At 46.5% G+C, this 21,499-nt stretch overlaps 1 protein-coding gene across 2 annotated transcripts in view; it reads right to left on the bottom strand.

The window, feature by feature from the left end:
• Window positions 1–20,310, bottom strand: part of PHF2 (PHD finger protein 2) — an 83,213-nt gene extending 62,903 nt beyond the window's left edge. The window contains exon 1 of one of the 2 annotated variants that reach the window (XM_031608591.2): window positions 19,723–20,310. In XM_031608591.2, coding sequence (XP_031464451.2) covers window positions 19,723–19,820 — 98 coding nt within the window. In that variant the 5' untranslated portion in view covers window positions 19,821–20,310. The remainder of the gene's footprint in view (window positions 1–19,722) is intronic. The other variant, XM_031608583.2, reaches the window with a different exon arrangement.
• Window positions 20,311–21,499: the final 1,189 nt, after the last annotated feature.

Consider the following 21,499-nt stretch of genomic DNA (forward strand, 5'->3'; position numbering starts at 1 on the left):
TGGGTTACTGCAAACTACAATGCCAGAGCAACAATGGCAGTTTGGTGGCACTGTGCCCTCAGTGGGCACACCATGGGAAAAAATGCACATTTGCTTTATTACATGACCACCAAAACTCAATAATATCCCAGCACTTTGCTTGTGCACAACCAGCCCACCTGTGCAGCCAGGACAAAGGGATGGGGCACTCTACAAACAGAACAGAAAGAGTCCCTGCTCAAGAACGGGAACTGCAATACCTGGTTTGGTGGGGAATATCACTGGTAGGTGAATGGTTGGACTAGATGATCTTAGAGGTCATTTTCAGCCTTAATGATTCTATGATTCTAATAATTCACACTTGTTTTTATTTGAAGTATTTAACTACATGACTAAATTAAAGAACAACAGGAATCAATATTTCGTACCTTGAAACACTGTTGGTGCAGCAGCTGACTCTTCAAAGAGCTCCTTTCTGCCTCACTCCACACAACAAACCTACACAACAGAACCCCCACACAGCTGTGAATACATCTTCCAACCCACACATAATGGCACCTGTGCTATTTACCACTGCCCCATGAAAAGCTGCAAAATGCAGACCCTACAAAATATAGTGCCGAAATATTCTCACATCACAACCCAAGCCAGCATAAACTGTTCCATGAAAAGAAGCACTGCAACTTATCCTCTGTTTGTTTTCATTAATATGTTACTTTCTGAATAAGTACAGGTCAAAACCACTTTAGAAAACTGTTTGTTATTAACAAGTGGTTTTTGTTCCTCAGCAGAAACAAGCCAGTATTGTTGTATAAATGAAATATTACATATCTCAGACAAAAAAAGGAAATCAATCAAACAAATCTTTCTAGATCACAGCACTCCGAAATTACTGCACAACCAAAGTTTCTGTCAGCATCACACTGTACTGTAGTACTACAGGTCTGTGGGTCCTTCCATGACCCTTTCACTTCTTCTTAAAAAAAGGAACATTACTGCAAACAAAACCCAAGTGTCCTGTCACCACTGCAAAAATAGCCATACAATACATATCCGTAGCACTGGCCAACAATAAACTCATGTCTGCAGCTTGGTAGAACCCTTAGCCATTTTCATTTTCTGACTTGCAGTTTAAAAGGAACAGTTCTCAGAGCAACACAGCTCCCTGTCACAGTGATGGTGATGCAGTTACACCAGGCAACTTGCCTGCAAAGTGCCTCAGGTTACAGCAGCTGTAGCGTGCTCCATTGCTGAAGATGCTCATTCTGCTGGTCATCAGGTCAGCCATTATTTCTGCCTTCAGCTGATGCAAAGCAACCTCTGAGGAGATGCAGGTACAGGTCCTTGACAAGTTGTGAGCAACAGCAGTGCCTGGGAGCTTTGTACCAGTACTCTGATGCACCTCAAAGACAACTACTGGCTTTGGTAAGCAGCAGGAAAGGTTCGAGCTGACCAGCTCCGCCTGCTGATTAGACACCAATGTGAATTTAAAGGGGAGCTCCAGAGCTGAAAATGTAATTAGAAAAATATACATTAAGTGACTTCTGAACCAAAACACTGATCTATAATGCAGTGCCATTTATAAAAGCAATGTACCTTTTCCAACCAAAGATGCTGGAACTATAAACAGAAATTTTACATTCCTCTTTTTCTAGCAACGAGCAGGAGACCCGTGTTCGGTCTGCTCTCTGCCCTCCCTCACACACCTCCATGTTGTCAGCCCTCTGCCATTCACTGAGAGCCTTTCTGCAGCCAAAGAGAACTGCTCTCACAGAAAACACTGCTCTGTATTTGAAACACGCATGGAAATACAGGAGGAAGGACAGGGAGGGACGTGTGCATACAGCCGCAAGCATGTGTGTGTATGGGCTCACTCCCTGGGCACGGTTAAAAATTTTCCAAGTCTTTCTGTATGAAAAACTGCTACACTTATCTACAATTTTAACACCCACATTTTCAACAGCACAAAGCACTGCCTCAGGCTGATCCTTCTCACTCTTGTTTTCTTTCAGGGAATCATTTTCAGGTTTTGTGGATAGTTTAAGAGAAGCATTCTGTGCTGCTTGAATCAATAAGATAAGGAGTAGGGCTCTCTCCTAGTGCTAAAAGAGACTTCACGTCGTTTCCCTGTCCACATATGACAAGATTGGTTTGGATTTCAAACTGTGTAGACCACACCTGCATTTACACGCATTTTTACACTGACAAATGTGGGGTTACAAATAATTGGTTGGAATTAGATGTTAAGCTTACGGAAATGTGGCCCACAGATTAAATGACACCTGACTATAAAACTCTGTACACCAGTCTGAGAGCTCATCTATAGAGAGAAATGCATGAGCAACTTTTGCTGCTGAAGTTAGACTGGCATTCAGCCTTCTAGATTTAATGTCTACATGACAGTTCCATCAAGTCCCAGTCTTAGTGCTTCAGTTGCTGAGGCTACATACGTGCATTAAAATAAAGCAACGGATGGCTGCCATATCTGCTCTGCCCTCTGACTGAAGAAGATGCCCAGAAAATACTTCTTTTTGGAAATGAGGGCACCATTTGCACAAGCGACCGTGCACCAATACAGCTCCTGTTTGCCAACCCACCACCAGGTCAGCCGCTCTTTAAATGAACGGGCAACTGCTCCTTTCTCCAGCAGCTGTTGTGCGCCGTCATTTGCAGAGCTCCATTGTTCCAGGAATGCAAAGCTTGCCATATCCATTCTAGCATCTACCTATCAAATCAAGAATCCACTTATCTGCGCACCACATGCAAAGCCTGTGGACTGAAAGAACACACTGGAGATGTGCGATAAACAAACATGACTAAACTACAGATAAATGCACACAAACATGTTACAAATAAACCAAACAGCACCAAAGCCCCAGGCCACATTGCTGAGTTTGTACAATAACTGCTATACCAAAGTGTACAGAAATAACATTTCTACTACTGCTTGTGTTTGATTTGCTGTAATTGCATCTCCATTTATATCATTTGTTTTTAAATCTAAGGTAACAAACATAACTTGCATAGGCATCATTATGCTAAGATCTCAGTGGAACTACACAGCAACATTTTGTTGGTTTCTCATTTTCATTCATACATACCCTTCTGCATTCTTTCTACACAGTACTCCTGATAACACATTGACATTACTGTTTTTCATGCTCTATTTTGCATGGCAAATGATCTGAGCCAAGTGCAATGCCCACATGGGAAAATCCAACAATGAACCAATGGTATACCAAGGAGGGAAGAGGGAAAGGGAATGTTTTTCACTTTCCTATTTATGAAGAACCTATTATATTCAAGCTGTCAACAATGCTTCTTAAGGACGTCATTTTGCATAAATTATTAACAGAAACCCCCAAATCACTCTTGACTATTTCTGTTTTCAGTTGCATAACCTGCTCTCGTATCTGAACTTCATCAGCTTTCAGCATTTCAAATATGTTTTTTTCTGAAGATTCATATCCAATTTCAAATGATTTAATTACAGACTGATCACATTTTATTTCCATTCCAAGATGGTAAATTGGCTTCATAGGCACACATGGACACCTGTGCTGCTCTCTGTACATTCTTCACGTACAATTCCTTGCAGGTATGGCAGACTCATCTCAAAAGTTATTAACTAGTACAGCAATACGAAACCATTCTGCCCACCCAGTGCTCTTTATCTTCTCATTGCTGAAGACACCCACCATGGAGACAGTACATTTTCTCCTTTGATATGGAGATAGGATAAATATCTCAGTCTGATAGATACTATATGCAGTAGAGAAAACAAAGCAAAACTGCACCTTCAGAAAGAAAACATGGTAGTCATAACTGTTTACTCGGAGCTGTAAGATATACAGGTTTCCTTAGTTCAGACACTAAGACAAATCACTGGGCTGACATGGAACGTAATGGTGCCCTTTATGTCCATCATAATGAGTCATAAGGATTTACTCCACCTGATGAAATTCAGCTATGAATGTGCACACTTCATCGACTAACTGGTACTACTGGTCTCTTCTTGGTCTGCAAAGGTATTGATTTAACTTCTATTAAGTTGTATGACATAATAGGTTGGCGATGCTTTGATTTACAGAGAGAAACATGAGACTCAGCATAATATGACAACAGGTGAAAGCAAAACAAGCTCTTTCCCAACAGCTATATGTTCTATAAGTAGTAGAAAACAGGATTTTTCTCCCTCACAAGCATAAATAAGAAACATAAACAAATACAACACTGAAAAAAAAAAAAAAAAAAAAAAAACCTAAAAAAAGAGCCCTAACTAATGATGTATCTGCTGGTGGTATTCAACTGACAGTAAATGTGACACGCTGTGCAAAGCCAGTCAAATCTACACACACACTCAATAAGAACCACACTGAACCACAGGGCTGGGTCCTACAGCCCCTTTTCTCCCTCCTGACTTCAACAGAATCTCTATTTATGGAAACAGGGCCCAGAGCACCGCTGTTGCATAAATTCCTTCTGTGCACTGCATTAATTTGTGTTTATCATTGTTTATCAGCAATTTTAGAGCACATGTCAACTTATTAGCATGTGTCCCAGTAAATTACTCATTACTGCTTTCAGAAGGGTAGCTCATCCAAAGGCGTTGCTTTGACAAAAACAGTCGCCTGTCAGGCACTGCAACAGTGCAAGCTCTCAGGGATTTGATAAGCAATTCCTAGAGAATTCATTTGCTATAAATTACCCTTACATTGTACTTCACAAAGCTTTTTCTTTTCAGCTCTACTTTGGGCTGAAATCTCAGAGGCTGACTCAGCACCACCCAGCATTGCTCCCCTGCCACCCAGGTGAGCTGGCGCTTACTCATGTGAGCAGCACTGCAGACGTGGCTGCAGCAATCAGGATTCCCATCTTCTGCTGAGGGAAAAGAGTTTCATGGCCGTTTTCAGCCAGCAGCACGTGCCGTGGGATTTACACAGCTGGTTGGCATGCAGTGGTCTCACCAAAAGTCAGAAGTGATTTCTGGTCTCGTAGCTGTTCAGAAGCAAAGCAACACCTAACACTTTCTAAAGTCACACATATCAAGTCCAGCTGACATTTAAACAAACTTCCAAAGGAAGATGATGTCTGTAAGGTAGGCCAAAGTAAAGCATAAACCAAAGCAAACCAAAAGCAGCTGCAGATCAGAAGCTTCAGGGTTCTGGGAAAGACACTTGGCATACCGAAAACTCCTTTGAATCTGTGGAAGGAAGAATTCATAAACAGTATCAGAACTTGATTTACCCAGGTGTTTTAACTGGAATAAGGAAGCAGCTGGCAGCAGCATGTCAGCCACCAGCAAATTTTAGTCGATTTTCAAATTACTCCAAGCGTGCTAAGGCCTGCTAACTTCACCTTTATGCAACTGATTTGTTCTAAACTAACGCGGGAACCACTGAAGATTTCTTAATACTGCATTATTTTGAGCCGCAGAGGAGCAGAACAAGTAGCAGGACCTGAGCTCTGCAGTAACACTCACTGTTATTAGTAACTGAATGACGGCCATGAGATTGCACACTGCTGTGTGTCTGAGCTACGCTGCTGCAAATTGCTGTTTGCTTCAACTGATTCCACGTCTGCAAATTGACATTTACTGCATGCAATTTATGAAGCAGATTTCCAATTACCAAAGAATGTAAAAAACGTAATGATGTTACATTTTGAGACATGGATTAAATGTCTCCATAAACAAGCTGAATTGTTCATACACCTGCAGTCCTGGTTCCTCCAGTCTATAGTGCTTAGAGTCCGGTACTGAACTCCAGTTATGTCTCTGCAAAGCCTTAGGTGAAACATTGTTTTCATTCCCATAGGTGTTTCTAAGCAAAATTAACACTCTGTTTAATGTTATGCTTTAAAACTATCATTTAGAAGTTATATTGCACGTATCAAAATGCTACACTTACTGGAACTCGTATGTAGTAAGAACTGTTACCAATGGCATCCATTTGCAAAGCTACTTAAGTTGTTGTATGGGAAACAATATATTTTCTCTTTCTCTCCAGTTAGTTTTTAGGTCATTTTACAAACCTAGCACGAAGTGTCGATACTGTTTCCCAGCTTGTGGCTTATGAGCACAAAATGATAGCTCTGCCTCGCTTCTCCTTGAAAGGGAAAACTCACCAAAGAGTGAAAGCTGCTGATGCACACAGGCTGCCTTTCCCCTCGGACATTCATTGCAGGATGGTTTGGCTGCACGGCAGCCTTCCTCTGTGTGCACACCCACCCTCGATAAAAGCACATCTAAGCACAAGTACAGTCATTGAGCAATAAGCCATCTACCATGCCTACCTCCCTCAGTCGTACCAAAGTCGCAGTACTCTGGGGAGTTTACTCGCAGCAGCGACCCAAAAAGCTGCACAATGCCAAGGTTTTCAACAAAAGCTCTGAGAAATACTCCAGCTTTTAGGAAGCCTTTGCAGAGCACTGGCACACTTGTGACTAGGAAAGTCCCCATGAGTTAAATTCTGCTCTTCTGAGGATATGTTCTGCTCTCAGTAATCTCTGTGGGAACCAGACATGGACATCTGTGCATATAGCAGCCGCTCATGTTTAAATTTCTCTATTTCTGTTCCCTTGGAGGTTTGTGGCACAAGCAGGAGGCAGGACGGAGCTGCTCTCCCATCAGCAGGCATTTTGCCACCGACTTCCGTGGGAACACAAACTGGCCAGTGCAGCTGAACCGTGCCTGATGTCGGCCGTGTTCTGCATTTAAAGTAAACGGTTCTGCTTTGGGAAGAGTTTCTGAGCTCCGAGAGTGCAACGAAACACAGAATTGAGAAAGAACAAAACAAAAGAAGCAGCAGACAGCTTCAGATTGTGACCACCAGCAGTCAGATGGACTGAGAGCACAACACCACCAAATTCGGTGTGAGTGCTGTACAGAAGCACACTCCACAAACCATACTTGCTTGAATCAGCTTTTTGTTATAACATGATTCAGCTCTCCATGAAAATGCAGGAAAAAATGTACTCAGGACGGCGATTGTATCAGCTCTGTCATATCAGTGAAAATGTTCCTGCTGTCACAGGCCCAGGTAATACACACGTCCCCTCTTCCTCCTGCCTCCAAGGGCTTCTGCTCTTTGTAGAAGCAAGCAAGCAGAGGCATTTCCCACATAACAGTGACAGGATGAGAGGGAATGGCCTCACTTTCTACTGGGGGGACCAAGTTGGGCATTAGGAAAGACTTCTCCAAAAAAGTGGTTAGGCACTGGAATGGGCTGGAGCTACTCGAGTCATCATCCCTGGAGGTGTTCAAGATGGAGACGTGGCACTGAGAGACATGGATCTAGAGTCACGGGCATGGACTGATGGTTGGACTCAAGGATCTCAGTGGTCTTCCCATCCAGCATCTCTGATTACACACGATATGCTGAACTGGCATTTCCAGCTGTCCTTTGTTTTTGATGCATACAGAAATAATTGCAATTTCTGCTTATTATAGCCCTTTGAGTAATTTTCCAACAGCGCCGAATTAATTTAATTTCAGCAACAGTAATAATTTTTAAATGGAAAAAAAAAAAAACCTGTAGCAGTTCTACAAAAAGTGATATAAATTGTATATCAGAGTTAAGTAGTTGGAGAGTCAGGGAGCAGCTTGCTGGTTATCTCGCAGATTAGTTGTACACACACACAGTGTAGCAGCTTTATTTATATCTCCGGGCTGCTCCTTCTGCCGCACTCCCTCTCCTTCCCTCTGCAAATCACAGCACTCCCGCAGTGGGAGGCTGCTCTGTGCAATAGCAGCAAGGAGCTGGGCCAAGCAGACAGAGCCTGACCTCACGGAGTACTCCTGGGCACTTCCAGCACGGCGCACACAGCTCCTGCTCCCAGTGCTGCAGGTGGCTGAGGCACATTAGGAGCTGCCCTAATTCGTGAATGGGACACACCAGTGATAAACTCAGTGTAAGATGGGGATTTACGCCACGTCCTCAAAGCTGTTCTGCACATGGCTTCTGCTGGATATTGCAGCCACCCTAATGGCACCAATTTTCCTACCTACTCCCCGGGTTGCATGGCTTGCAAACATTAAAAGTGAATCTGAAACAAGCATCTATCTATACCTACAGCACTCAACAAAGGCAATGGACCACATTCAGCCCAAAAAACAAAAGAATGTGATCACTGCACACCACCTGAGGATGAGCTCACATACTTTTTTCTCAGTTACAGTGAACCAGAGTAAAATCCAGCTGCTAAGAAACCACTGAGCTATTTATGAAGTGAAAACAGGTAATTTCTGCTGACAAAAAGTGAAACTGAAAATGAAATTAAAAAAAAAAAAAAAAAAAAGACACAGAGTGATCAAATGACACTCCCCAAGCTTCTAGGAGCAGCATTCTAGAAACTGTAAGCTGTTTGCAGATTTGTTGACTCAAACAGCACGTATACCAGGAGCTCAGTGCTCTGACACACACACACAAATGGCAGCAGTTGGTTACTCCTCTGCTGTGCCATATCACTGCCAAGCTGCAAGCTGCACAGCATGCTCAGGATACATGCTCTGCCTTAAAGAAACACTCTTCTTAACATACTACATAGCAGGGGAAGAGCCCACGCGATTATAAGTTTGCCAGGCTTCTACCAGGGCACAGTGTTACAAGGATCATCTATACACACTTGCCACGAGTGTACATGGCAGAAGGAGAGCAAAGAGAATGCTGCAGCAGTGGCTGCACAATTTGGGGTCAGAAGCAACCTGGCTAGCCCTAAGGATGGCATCCAGCAAACACCTGCTTTTATCCCACCTTCCTAACAAACTCCTGGCCCTGTTCTGACCACAGCTGTCAGGAAAACTCTCATTCCTTTTCTCTTGCAGTCATAAGCTATTAATTTTCTTCACTTTGTCAATTTAAAATATTTATGAGGAGTAGAAGGGATATTTTATCCAAAGAGTTCAAACCACTTGCTATGTTCTAATTACACATTATTGCATCCCATTGGTAAGATGGATCAGTATTATTGCCAGTTTGCTATCAGCTTGTTACCTATACACTCCATACCACATGTGTGAGAGTTAATCCAAACCCCAGCCAGGTCAGCTGATGGGACAGAAACTCAGAAGGAAACGAGGAGCAAAGCCAGGAAAAAAAAAATCTTGCAGCTCCATCTCCGTTTCCTCTGCTTTAATCTCCATGTTTAACCAGTGTGTCTGAAAATATGTCTTCAAATTGCCAACATACTTAATGCACAGTTCTGACTCCCATAGCTTACACAGCAACTTTAAATCCAGGCTTTGTGCTCTGCAGTTCTCCCAAGCACAGAGACAGCTGCAGCACATCAGCGCAGGGCACAGCGGGACAGTGGTGTCCCATCCCTGCAGACACCCAAGGTCAGGCTGCATGCTCTCTGAGTACTGATGGAGCTGTGGGTGTCCCTGTCCAGTGCAGAGGAGTTGGACCAGATGGCCATCAGGGGTCCCTTCCAACTCAAACGATTCTGTGACTCTATGATTTCACTGTACGTTTCAGCTAGAAGATCAATTGCATTGCAGCCATGGGTGAAAGTGCTGTTCATGGAATGAACATCATACCAAATCACCATACAGCATTCCAATGACTGCATGTGGTCAGAGCAGCAGCTACCTGCTTAGCGCTGAGGACACCTCTTCCAGCAGGGCAGCTCCTCCAGCATGATGCTGGGTAATACTTATCCAAAGGGCAGCATGTCATTACCTGAATCCTTGTTACCAGCTCTGTCAACACTGAGCCTCTCCTCTGCATAGTGCTCAGCTTTTATTACTGAGCCCACAAGATCTTGTAGGCCTTATCTGTAGCTACTATAGAAGGAAAGGGTACATTTCAATGAAAATATCCATGTCGTTAGGATGCCCTGAAGGCATTCAAAACCAGGCTGGATGTGGCTCCGGGCAGCCTGGCCTAGTGGTTGGCAGCCCTGCCCACAGCAGGGGGGCTGACACCAGATGATCATTACGGTCCTTTTCAACCCAGGCCATCCTACGATTAGTAACCCAGGACAGCTTTCAATAATAATAATAATAAAGTGAGAGTAAAACTCAGGAGACTATAACTAACATCATAGGATGAAATGCAGTTGTGGATGTAAAAACCAACAACCACCAGTGGCACTTCTGACACAGTTTATAGTATTCTAAGTACAATGTGAGGACAAAGTCGGTGCAGAAGGCATGGAACATCTGACAAACAGATTCTGAAGTTAAATGCATTATTTCTCTTAATTCTTTGGAAATCCAAAGAATTACTCTCCAAATGAAGTATTTCACAGACAATTCACCTCCACAGTTCTGGAACACCTTCTGCAGGGCTCAGAAATTATCATCCTCCCATGACACCGTCTGAGCATCCTGCTGTACTCTGAAGTTCTAACAAAAAGCTCTACCCTGCCTTCACTATTAGAATAGACTGACCAGAGAACGTGTACTGTCGTACATAACAGGAACTCAGTAAGTCTCCCCAGCTAACACAACACTTTGCACAAGAAACACGCAGACAACAGCTGCAAACTCACCACACTGCAGAGGATTTTGCTTTCTAAAAACTCAGAGGCTTCTGCTACTATTCACAATGTATTTCAAAAGGCAGAAAACTGGTTTCAGATCTGAATTGTTTAAAAAAAAATAAAAAAAATCAGTGAACTCACATCTGGCTGCTCTACAAGTTTATTGCTCACTGGAAGGTACGTGAAAACATTCAGTGAAGCGAGGACAAAAATCAGGTCTCTGTACAGAAGTAGGAAAGTAGACATATTTCTTTCTCAGACTCTACAGTAAATGCTCAACAGCTTTCTCAGTCAAACTCAGAAGAACAGATGTATCTTCTGATTAAAGAAGCATGGTGACTCTTAGCAGGAGGACATCAATGTGTTGATGGAAAAGCCTGACTGAGAAAGAGGGCCCAGCACACAGAATAATAAGATATCGCATGTAGGAACAGAAACTAAGCAAACAGATTGGAAATACCATAACTTTTTGGTCAGAACTGAAACAATAAACCACTAGAACAGCTCATTAATGAATTTGTTGGCTTTTCCTCGATGTTAGATGAGTGAGGTTGCTTGATAAGAATATGCAAGTGTTCAGAACACCGTCTAGTGGCATTCATGACTGTGAATCTAAAGGGTCTTCTAAGAAGAAGTCTAAGCATTTCAAGATCACCTCAGCCATTCAAGCAGGCTTACAGGGGCAGGACAGGAGTCCTGCATTCCATTGTAGGAAACGGCAATGTGATCTTTCTCGGATATTCTCCAGCAGCCTCTGCCATCTTTATGACTTTCAATGTTAAAGCTTAACTGAGAGGTCTTGTATCCAGACCAGAAATCAGGCAAGTCTTTAGAGTGAGCAATCCCTACTGACCAACTAAAATAGAGTACAAGCATTACTGTTTCATACACAAAGAGTAGACATGAGTGAATGGAGATTGCTGAGAGATTGCCTATGGACTTCTTTTCTAGCTAGATTACACACAGTGGGGAAGCAGCATAAAGGTTCTTGGTCATTCTTGAGCCTTGTTACTTTTGATGGTGCTTCTGTGACTTACATTTCTGAGGTGACAATGGAAAAAGTACTTAACAGCCCTGCAAGTTTGCTATTCTCCCCATCACAAAAGGGCAGAGCTGTGGCCCAGGAGACACTCCCATTGCACACCCAGGCCACACAGCAGCTGAAGGCTGAACCCTTTCACTTCAGCCTCCTGCCTGATCCATGGACTCTGTGGAGATGCTCAATACAGGGGATTAAACATTGCTGCAGCTCTGGTCATTTGTTTGTATTCCTGAAAAACAGTCAGTGGCTGTTTCACGTGTTCCCACGTTATTCTGTGCTCATCCAAGAAGGTAATGAAAAACACTTGCATTCCTTGGTGTATCTGGATTGGAATGCTGAAAACTTTGAAGTACCCATTGGTAGAAATTTATAATGAGACACTGTTCTACACCAAGTTACTCATAATAAGGATCTGAGCCGAAAGGGTAAATCATAACCACATGGCTCACATTTAATAAGTGTATTTCTGTACACTCAGAACAATCAGAAATGCATACTATAATCACACATACTACATGTGCAAACCCCATGAAAGCCAAAGACTCCATCCCATTGTCCAAACACAGCGCACAGCGTCATCAAGCCAGTGGAACACAGGAAGATTACGAGATTATTATTTTTTTAGTAATGATTATGTATTAACTAGATTTTTTTTAAAAATCACTATAATTTGCCTATATCTCGGCCAGCCTTTTCAGGCTGGTGAATGGCACATATGAGATAGGAACAACATTCCTGCCAATTTTCACGTTTCTGCTGTTTACCACTGAGATGTTAACAGCACAGAAAGGAGGCTGAAGAAGAAATCACAACTAATGATCCTTAGCTCAAATATCTCACTTTCTTCCCCACTCTGTGCCAGATGAAAACTTTCAGGAAAAATGCTCTCCCTGAGAGCAAATGTACTGTATGTACAGGCAGAACATGAAATGGAATCCATAGGCAACTCATTAAAAACAAAAGGGCAAGTGTAACTGCAACTGCTCTCAGAGATCAGATGAATAATGGAAAATACAAAATGCAGAAGTGCTTTTCATTTTTTAAATTCTGTGGTCCTTTTTCATGATGTATTCCTGCTTAACTCTGTGCCTGACTCGATTACTTACTAAAAGTAGTGGATAAAAATGCTGGATGTGCTCATGTTAGAGACCTACAGAGCTGTGCAACTGCGAGCATATGGAACTGACAGTGAAAGGCTCTGTTCTCTGCTCAGGACTGAGGGCCCATAGCTAAGCTGCAGCAGGAGGTGATCCCTCCCAGTGATCTGCCCTGGAGGCAGTGGGCAGGGCAACTCCCCTTCCCCATGGCAGGGCATCCTTCCTCTCTTCAGCCTCTGACACCAACCCCACCAGATGCCTGCAGAAGCTCAGCATGAAGGGGGTTTCACTCTCTGAGACCACGAGGAAATTACCTCCTCGTGTGCTGGATGCACTCCCAGGCTGGAATTCCAGCTATGGAGGAAACAAAATAGCAGAACAAGTGAGGAACTCTTGCAGTCTGACCAGATTGCATCCTCAGTGAGCACGGACACCACCACTCACCTCTGTGACTTTCTGTCAGGAGCTATTTGGCCATTATGTGGAGGATAAACCTAAACTGCATCTCCTGTTATTATGACAATACCATCAAAAAGACAGGTGCAGCAGCAATTGCATTATAAATCCTATGTATTAATTATAGAGTGTCTAGAAAAAATATTGAATACATATTGCATTGGACTAACAGTTTAGGAAGTCCTGTTTTAAAGTATAATACTCACTGATCTGTGGCCAGTGTCATTTCATGTCTATATTATTTTTTATATGTCTTGCAAGTACATATTTTTGCAAGTAAGATGATACATAATTTATACAATATAGTAATTAAGCAGGTGATAACCTGAAAAAAAAAAAAAAAAAAACAAAAACGGGAGAATCAGGGAATGCAAGAAATCTGCTAAAAACTTACTATTTCTATATGCTCTACCTGAAAGGTATTTGGATGCAATGAGCAGCAAGATCATGTCTCAAAATAGATGGTGCATGATGCCCTAAAATAGCTCATGCACAGCCTTATTGTTTTCAAATAAAAACCTGGAAAGGAATTATTATTTATATCTCTCAGCAAGTCTAGGAGTTTCTAACACACAGACACACATGGCTGTGCTCCCTGCCGCAGACTGAGCAGAGAAAATGGCTACTGTGAGAAATCCAGCTCACTCCAGAGTTTGCTCACTACACCACCCCAAAGCGAGACCCCAGCACCTCTATCACATATCACAGCTCTGCTTAATAAAACGTCCTGGGGAAGCACTAGCTATTTTATATACAGAACTTATGGTAAGCAGGACAACCAGCCCTACCAACCAGAAGGTCAGTGCCATGCAGATGAGTTTGTTCACTGGAAGTATGCTGTAACAAGAATACAATACTACTCGTTGGGTTTTACATTTGCTGTGACAGAAGCGGAATGCCTGTAAGTGCTATGAAGTTTTGTTAATGAAGCTTAGAGCAGGAAGATCCCTTGCTTGTGAAAGTGAAAGCACAGCCCGCAGCACAGTGCGCTGCTCCAGCATGGGCACGAATCACAGCCGCCCCGCCGACGCTGCGGCCCAACAACGTAATGCAAACCCACGAGGGCAGAGCGAAGCCAGCTTTGCACTGCTCCAGGCACCGAGTGTTTGCTCAGCCCTTGTGCAATCACACAGCTGTACAAACTGTACCCAGGCTGCAGCCTGTGCTGCCGTACACAGGACAGCTAACCAGGCTGTGAAAACGCCATTAGTTTTCGCTGTGGATATGCTATCAGAGAACTGAAGGGAACACATCCTAGGCTAGCCCTGCTTCCTGAATCCTATCCCTCCGAGCACAACAAGGAGCCACGTCGCTCTTCTGGAGCCTTCCTCCTGAGCTGCAGGGCCACCGCAGGCAGCCAGCCTGCAGGACACAGCCGGGCACCTGTAACTGCAGGCTGCTCGAGCACCAAACAGCGGCACCCAAATAACATAGGAGGCTGCATCTGCTGGAAAAAGCACATTGATTGGAAAGGGGAAAATATGCTACGGTAATATTAACAACAATTGGGTCTAGAGAGGCCTATAACGCATCTGGAACATATTTTCTCCTCGCCATTTTTTCTCCATACGTAGCTACACTGCCGCAATCACTTTTTCAAGATATTTTTATCCCTTCCCTTCATTACAGAGCTATTTAGCAATAAGGAAAACGCGACGGGTTGGTTAATCAAGCCCCTGTTTTCTCGCAGAACTGATCTTTTGTTGCCTGAGAAACGACATCGCTTTCACTTTCCTGGTAACAGCACAGCACCTGCGGAGGGTGCAGCCCTGCTTCTGCTGGCCTGAGCTCAGTACAGCCCAGCCAAAGGCCTGTGCTGTGGGGAGCACTCGTTCATTTATATATACTCATTTTATCACGAGTTCAAAACTTCACATTCCATACTCACAACTCATATATATATATATAATCTTTTTCTTGGCTTTTTTCTAAGAGAAACAAATCCCACTACAGTGGCTGTACGGGCAGTTTATCCAGAACAATCAGCATGGTCTATAGAGTCTATAAAAACACTTTGCAACAAACTTTTTTTGTTCTTCTTTTTTTTTTTTTCCTGGAATAGATCATCTATAAGGAACCACATTCCAGGATTGGTGTTCATCCAGCTTCTTCACAACGCTCTGGTTGGTCTCCAGCAGACTGTAAAGCTGACAAACTCTTTAAGAAAACCTGAAATAATGTTAAACTGTAGCTAATAATTTACTTCCTTGTCCTATCTAAACTCTCAGTATGAAATGCAATCTTTTCTGCACAATTGACGACTAACCTCAGTAACTCCCTCCATTGTGACAGTACTTTGGGAAACTGAATGGTGCTTTTAGGATCACCTAAAAGTTAGGATTATTCTATCTTTAAGTATATTTACGTTCAGATCTGACCACAACTGGTGATGCAGCTATGTAAAAGAGAGGACCCAGACACTGCCAGGCAAAGCCAGACCTATTTAAAGAAAGAGACAACGCTGAACGTCCCAGTAGAAGAGCTGCATCTCCCCCATATGCACTGTTTTCAGTTTTGCAATGTAACAACAAGTGTATTTCTTAATCCAGATGGAGTTCATTTTGTGCATCAAGACTCTACAGCTAAAAATCATCCTAACCCTATGTTGCTATAGGAATTGCAACAACAACTTCTAGTTAGCTAAACATTTTATAATGGTACTAAAATATCACTGCAGATATAACAGTGGCAGTAAGTTTAAAAGTTTAAATACAGGAAAGTAAATATAAAAATAGAGTCATAGAAACATTAAGGTTGGAAAAGACCTTCAATATCATCCAGTCCAACTGTCCACCTACCACCAATATTTCCCCAACTAAACCACGCCTCTCAGTACAACATCTGAATGTTCCTTTAACTCCTCCTGGGATGACTCCACCACCTCCTGGGCAGCCTTTTCCAGAACCTGACCGCTCTTTGGAGAAGAAATTCTGCCTAACATCCAACCTGAATCTTCTCTGGTCATTTTATTTAAATACTGTATGACCCTCCTACATCAAAAAGAGCAGATTCAGATATTATAAGTACTAGTAACAAAACAACCATTGCAGAGAAATAAATGATTCACCTCCTTCCACCTACAGATGTAATGAATAACCAAGAACAGATTTCTAGCAGAACAAACTTGAGCAAAAGGACTCACCTTGCCTTGAGTTCTGCAAACTCCAGTAACAGGTGACTTGAGTAGTTGGAAGCTTGCTATTAAGTACAACTACATCCACCTGTTAAGATTTTGCATCCACAGACTGTCAGCAAAATTACCACAGCTGCTCCCAGCTGCAGCAGTGATGCACAAGAAAAGAAGGCATCTCTAAAAGGGGCAGTTCCTAAACCCTCTGCAGCTTCATAGATGCTAACCACTACCACCACCACCACCCAGAAGCAGAGAAGGTGGTGCTGCTCACAAGGCAGGCTTTAACAAATGATTCTGCCATGTCAATTCAGTGACCACAGCTACCAGAGACCGCTATGTACATACAGGCTGTAGGATTTCCCATTTGACCTCGGTGGTGCCTTCTTTGGGTTCTCACTTTTCAGTCTCACGAAAGTTGAGGAATCCAGCATGGTCACTGCAACAGGGAAACCTGGGAGTGCTGTGCTACGGAACTGTTCTGCCAGCTTAGGTACAGCAGAGGAAAGGCAACAGCAGGACCAGCACAACTCCTGAGGAACACAAGAGTCAGTGTCTCAAGCATCCCAGCTCCACGAATCTCTTTGGCGAAGGTTCTGTCCTTACAAACAGTGGTGTCCAACAGCCTCACTCCGCTGTCTGCAGAGGCATTTCTTTTCCTTTTGTCTCTAAGACCATCCCTGTCCTCTCTGGAGCTGTGCTGGAAGCACAGAGATGACTGAAAGTCGGTCTAATAAGGAGGCACAAAGCAGTGCTCTGCGAACACGCCGGTGGCTGCACAGTTCAGTACGCCTCATAAACAGCGGCTGGGGGCCCTGATGATGGGTAACATATGGAGCTGTAACAAAGGGCCTCTGAAAGCTTTGCAGAGAAAGGAACAGAGCCAATGATGACCTTTCTTCTTAGAGATCAGCAACACCCCACGACCGCTGGTGCACAAAACCAACACGGACGCCTTTGTCTGGCAGAAAACATCTACCTGCCACGTACATCAATTCAACCCTATATGCTATTGCAGTGACTCTGCTGCATGCAGGCCTAACTCCAGAGCAACGACCAGAAAAAGGAGGAAAGCCTCTGATGTACCACTTTCTCCTGCCACACAAAAGTTCAGATACAGCAGTGGGCAACCACTAGGAAGCATCTGAGGATTAAGTTGGGATTTATAAAGAAAGTTCTAATGCTGCTTCACATGAGAAATCCTGCCTGAAGATCCCAGAAGTTCCTGTGATGAGTGAGACCTGAAGGCCCCGAGGGCCCGGCTCGTCCCTCCCAGCTCTCCTCCAGGACACGTCACAGGGCAGTCGCTTCCAACCACAGTCAATGGCACATCAGCATTGGGCTGGGAAACGCTCATCAGTCATGTGGTGATGGCTCAGCTCTGCTTCCAGCTTCTAAATGGCACTGAGCGAGTTTAACTTACTTTTAATATGCTAATAATACGAGTTTATCGTCAGATCCATTGAAGTGCCACAAAGACGTTACCCAGCACTAGGGGACCACACCTGCCCTGTGAACAGAACCCTGGAAAAACATGTACTGAAATATCTGGAAGCTACTGTCAGGGAGGAAGCATGAAAACCCCTGATCTGCTTCTACAAAACCGAAACAGGAATAGTGTTTTTTTTTTCTGAAATGTGCTGTGCGTATGTTGAAAAGAGAAAGAAATCGTTTCTAAATGGGCAAGCCTCTTTAAGAGTGCAGAGCTTTGCATGCTCGGTCACTCTTGTTGCAGCGGGGTAACTATACGGGCATCAACACCAACAGTGCCTTGAGCACTTAGGAAAGAGACAGGACAACTCTCCACGACCAAATCCCAGTGTATATTTTTCACAGCTGATGATTTATTAGCTCATACAACATCAAGCAAATCAAACAGGGACAGATACAGGTGGTTCCCTACTCCATCAGCCACCTCGCTTCTCCAACACGGTTATCTGAGGTTCCCTCGGAGAGCGGTCTCCTCAGTTTTGTCACTACGAAACCCACCCCTGAGCGCTACTTTGGGGCTGAGAGAGGCCCCGTGCCCCCTCCGTCGCTCAGATCCCCTGACAGCCTTACAGCTTCACCACAGAGCCCAGCACGTCCCCTCGGACACGCGGGAGATGCAGTCACGGCGCTGTCCTGCTCGGGTACAGCCGGCATCGCTTCCCGCACACATCGCGCAGCCACGCTGGGCGCTCCTTCCCCGCGTCCTTAACCAACTTCCCCGTCTCTCGCAGAGGAGGAAGGAAAAAAAAACAAAACCAACAACAACAAAAAACCCAACAACCCCAAACGCTCCCGAAGTTCAGTTTCACACAGCATTAACTCAAGCACGCCCGCGCTGCCATTGTCTCCCGCACGGCAGCCCGCCCGCGCTCGTTTTCCATGACAAAGCTTCGGGGCGAAATGAATCGAGGGCCGAAGTCCGCCTTTGTCCGCCCTAAACAAACTCTCCCGCGTCCCCCCCTCTTCCCACCCGGCGGCGGCGGGGCGGGGGGCAGCGCCGGGAGCCGCGGGGAGCCCCTCCTTCCTTCCCTCCTTCCCTCCCCGCGAGGCGGGGGCCGTGCTGGCGGGGCGGGCTCGCCGCTGCCGGGGCTTCCCCGCACGGCCGCCGCCGCCGCCGCCCCGCCTCAGGGCCGGCGCTCTCCCGCCCCGCCCGCCCCCGCGGCTCCCGGCACGGAGGGGCTTCCCCTCGCCCTGCGGAGCCGCCGCGGCCCCGCGCTTCCCCCCTCCGCCCGTTCCGCGCCCCGCCCCGCCGCCCCGCCAAGGGTTAAGCCGCAGGGCCGGCCCGGCGATGGCAGCCCTGTCAGACGGGAAACACCCGGCTGCCCCGACAGGGCCGTGGAGCGCGGCGGCGGGGTTTGTGTGTGTAGGGGGGGGGGGGGAGGAGGTGCGCGGGGGCTGCGATCCCCGCGCGGGCGAGGCGAGGCGAGGCGAGGCGAGGCGCGCCCGGCCCGGAGCCGCGGGCGTGGAGCCTGCTGACAGCGCGGCCGAGCCCCGCCGCCTCCCCGGGACGCGGCTCCGCGCCGCCCCAGCCCTCTCCCCGCCGCCCCGGCTCCGTAACCGAGCGGACGAGGCGGGAGGTGCGGGACGCGGCCCGACCCGATCGCTCCCGGCCGGCGGAGCGGCCCCTAGCCGGGCTCAGGCGGCCGGCGGCACGGTCCGCTCTCCGCTCCGCTCCGCGCGCCCCGCGGCGCCCGCCCCGAGGAAAGAAGCACAATGCCCCCCCCGGCCCAATGACACCGGAGCCCCGGGAAGGAAGGGGGGTGGGGGTGGGGGTGGGGGGGGGCTTTGTGCGGGGAATCGAAGGAAAATTTACAAAACAAAACAAAAAAAAATACAACGCGGAGAGAGAGAGAGAGAGACGGGGGCAGAGTGGCTCCTCCTCCTCCTCTCCAAAAAGGCCTGTTGGAAAACTGCACACGGCGGCGGCTCCAACGGCACCATCGCCGCGCTCTGCCCTGGAGAGAAAAGGAGGCGAAAGGCACCGAGCGAGAGGGGGGGGACCGCGGCGAAAGGGGGGAAAAGGCCCGATCTCTTTGTGTTACCTGCCGTGAAACCAGTCCTTGCAGGCATCGCATTCAATCATGAAGCGGGTTACGTCGTAGGGCAGCCTACAGATGCAATAGACGGGCACCGTCGCCATGTTAGCTCCCTTCAAAACAACACCGGACTCGCGGAGAGGCGAGCGGGGCTGGCGGCGGCTCCTGCCGCTCGGTAGCTTTGGCGGCTGCTCCTTCCGAAACGCGAGCGAATTTGCGATGTCGAGAGACGGAGCGGGGAGGGGGGGGAAGGGGGGAGAAAAGAAGGGGGAAAAAAAAAAATCAGATAATGCAATTACGGCTCCTCAAGGGCGAGCGAGCAATGTCAGAAAAATAAGAAAGGGCTTCGCAAAGTTTGGCTGCATGGTTCCTCCGGCTCCGCGAGCGCCGACCGGACCGGGGCTTTTTTGTTGTTGTTGTTGTTAAATGATTATTATTCAAAATGTTTGGCGAAATGCATTATATTGCATGCCCCCTGGTGACAGTACAGTACCGAGGCTTTTCATAAACACTCCGAAATGTAGCCCTTTCCTTGTAATGTCCTTACGTCAGCTTGCAACATTGCAATATTTCCTCTGCCGGGGCTGGGGCTGGGGCTGGGGCGGGCGGCGGCGGAGGGGGAGGCGAAGCGAGGCGAGGCGGCAGCGCGCGGCCGGGAGGGAGCCGCGGTGAGTCGGGCTGCGCGCCGCGGGGCTCCGCGCCCGGGGGGGCCGCGCGGTTTTGCGCCTCGCCACCGCGGGGACTCGGGAAAGAAAGTGGCCTGGGCGCGGCGGGGCGGGGCGGGGAGCGCCGCCGGACGGGGCACGGAGCGCAGGGAGAGCGGAGCGAGTGTCTGCTCCGCGTATGTGAGTGTGTGTGTGTGTGTTTGTGTGCCCCGCCAGTGCGCGAACTGCGCGGCAGGCGCAGCAATCCGCGGCTGTGCTGAGAGCGGGAGTGCGACCCGGAGGGGTGGAGGGCCTCGGAACACAACCTGAGTGCGTGTTGGTTACTATTAAAAAAAAAAAAAAAAAAAAAACACCAAAAAAAATCATTTGTTTGTTTGGAGTTATATTATAGGTTTGGAAGGCAACCACCACTTCCATCAGTGCCAGCCCCATCGCTGGGCTCCTACCCCAGAGCTGCAGGTAAAAGCCCTGCGCCTAGCCAGAGCCACGGGCTGTGGGGTACGTGCTGAGAATCACCTGCACCACTACTCCTGTCAGCTGCAGAAGCCCAACACCATGGTGCTTCCTCCTCTTAGACGAGTGAGCGGTGGTGGCGAAGGCAAAAGAGGAACCCTTGAGTTTGAGCTGAGATTGAGAACGCAGAACTTCTCCCCCTCCCTTTGTACAGAGACCGAAGACCTCCCTCTGGGTGGTTTTGGATGGCATGCTTCAGAGTGTTCTGCTGGGACACACGTCCTGAGCATCTTCACCAGCTGCTGACACTTGTCCCTTCCAAGTATGAGAACGTCACGTAAAGTAGTCACAGAGTGTCCCAGCTGATGTGCAAGTGCCAGTTACGACTGATTTGGTGTCTTGAATCCATCTCATTTTTGGAGAGAGGATAATACTATCTGTCTTAGAGCAAAAAGAGAAAAAACGTGCGTTTCTTGGTGTCTTGTCAGCAGTCTGCCAAATCCAAAATCACCCTGTAGTGGACAAAGGAAATTCAAGGGCCCAAATAACTTTAGGTTTTGCAATGTCGAGAGACAGAGATGGAGGGAGGGGGAAAAAATCAGATAAAGCAATGTCAGAAGAATAAGAGAGGGCTTCCCAAAGTTTGGCTGCATGGTTCACTGGGC

This window comes from Phasianus colchicus, chromosome 11 (assembly GCF_987193195.1).
Source record: "Phasianus colchicus chromosome 11, bPhaCol1.hap1.1, whole genome shotgun sequence".
Classification (NCBI taxonomy): domain Eukaryota; kingdom Metazoa; phylum Chordata; class Aves; order Galliformes; family Phasianidae; genus Phasianus; species Phasianus colchicus.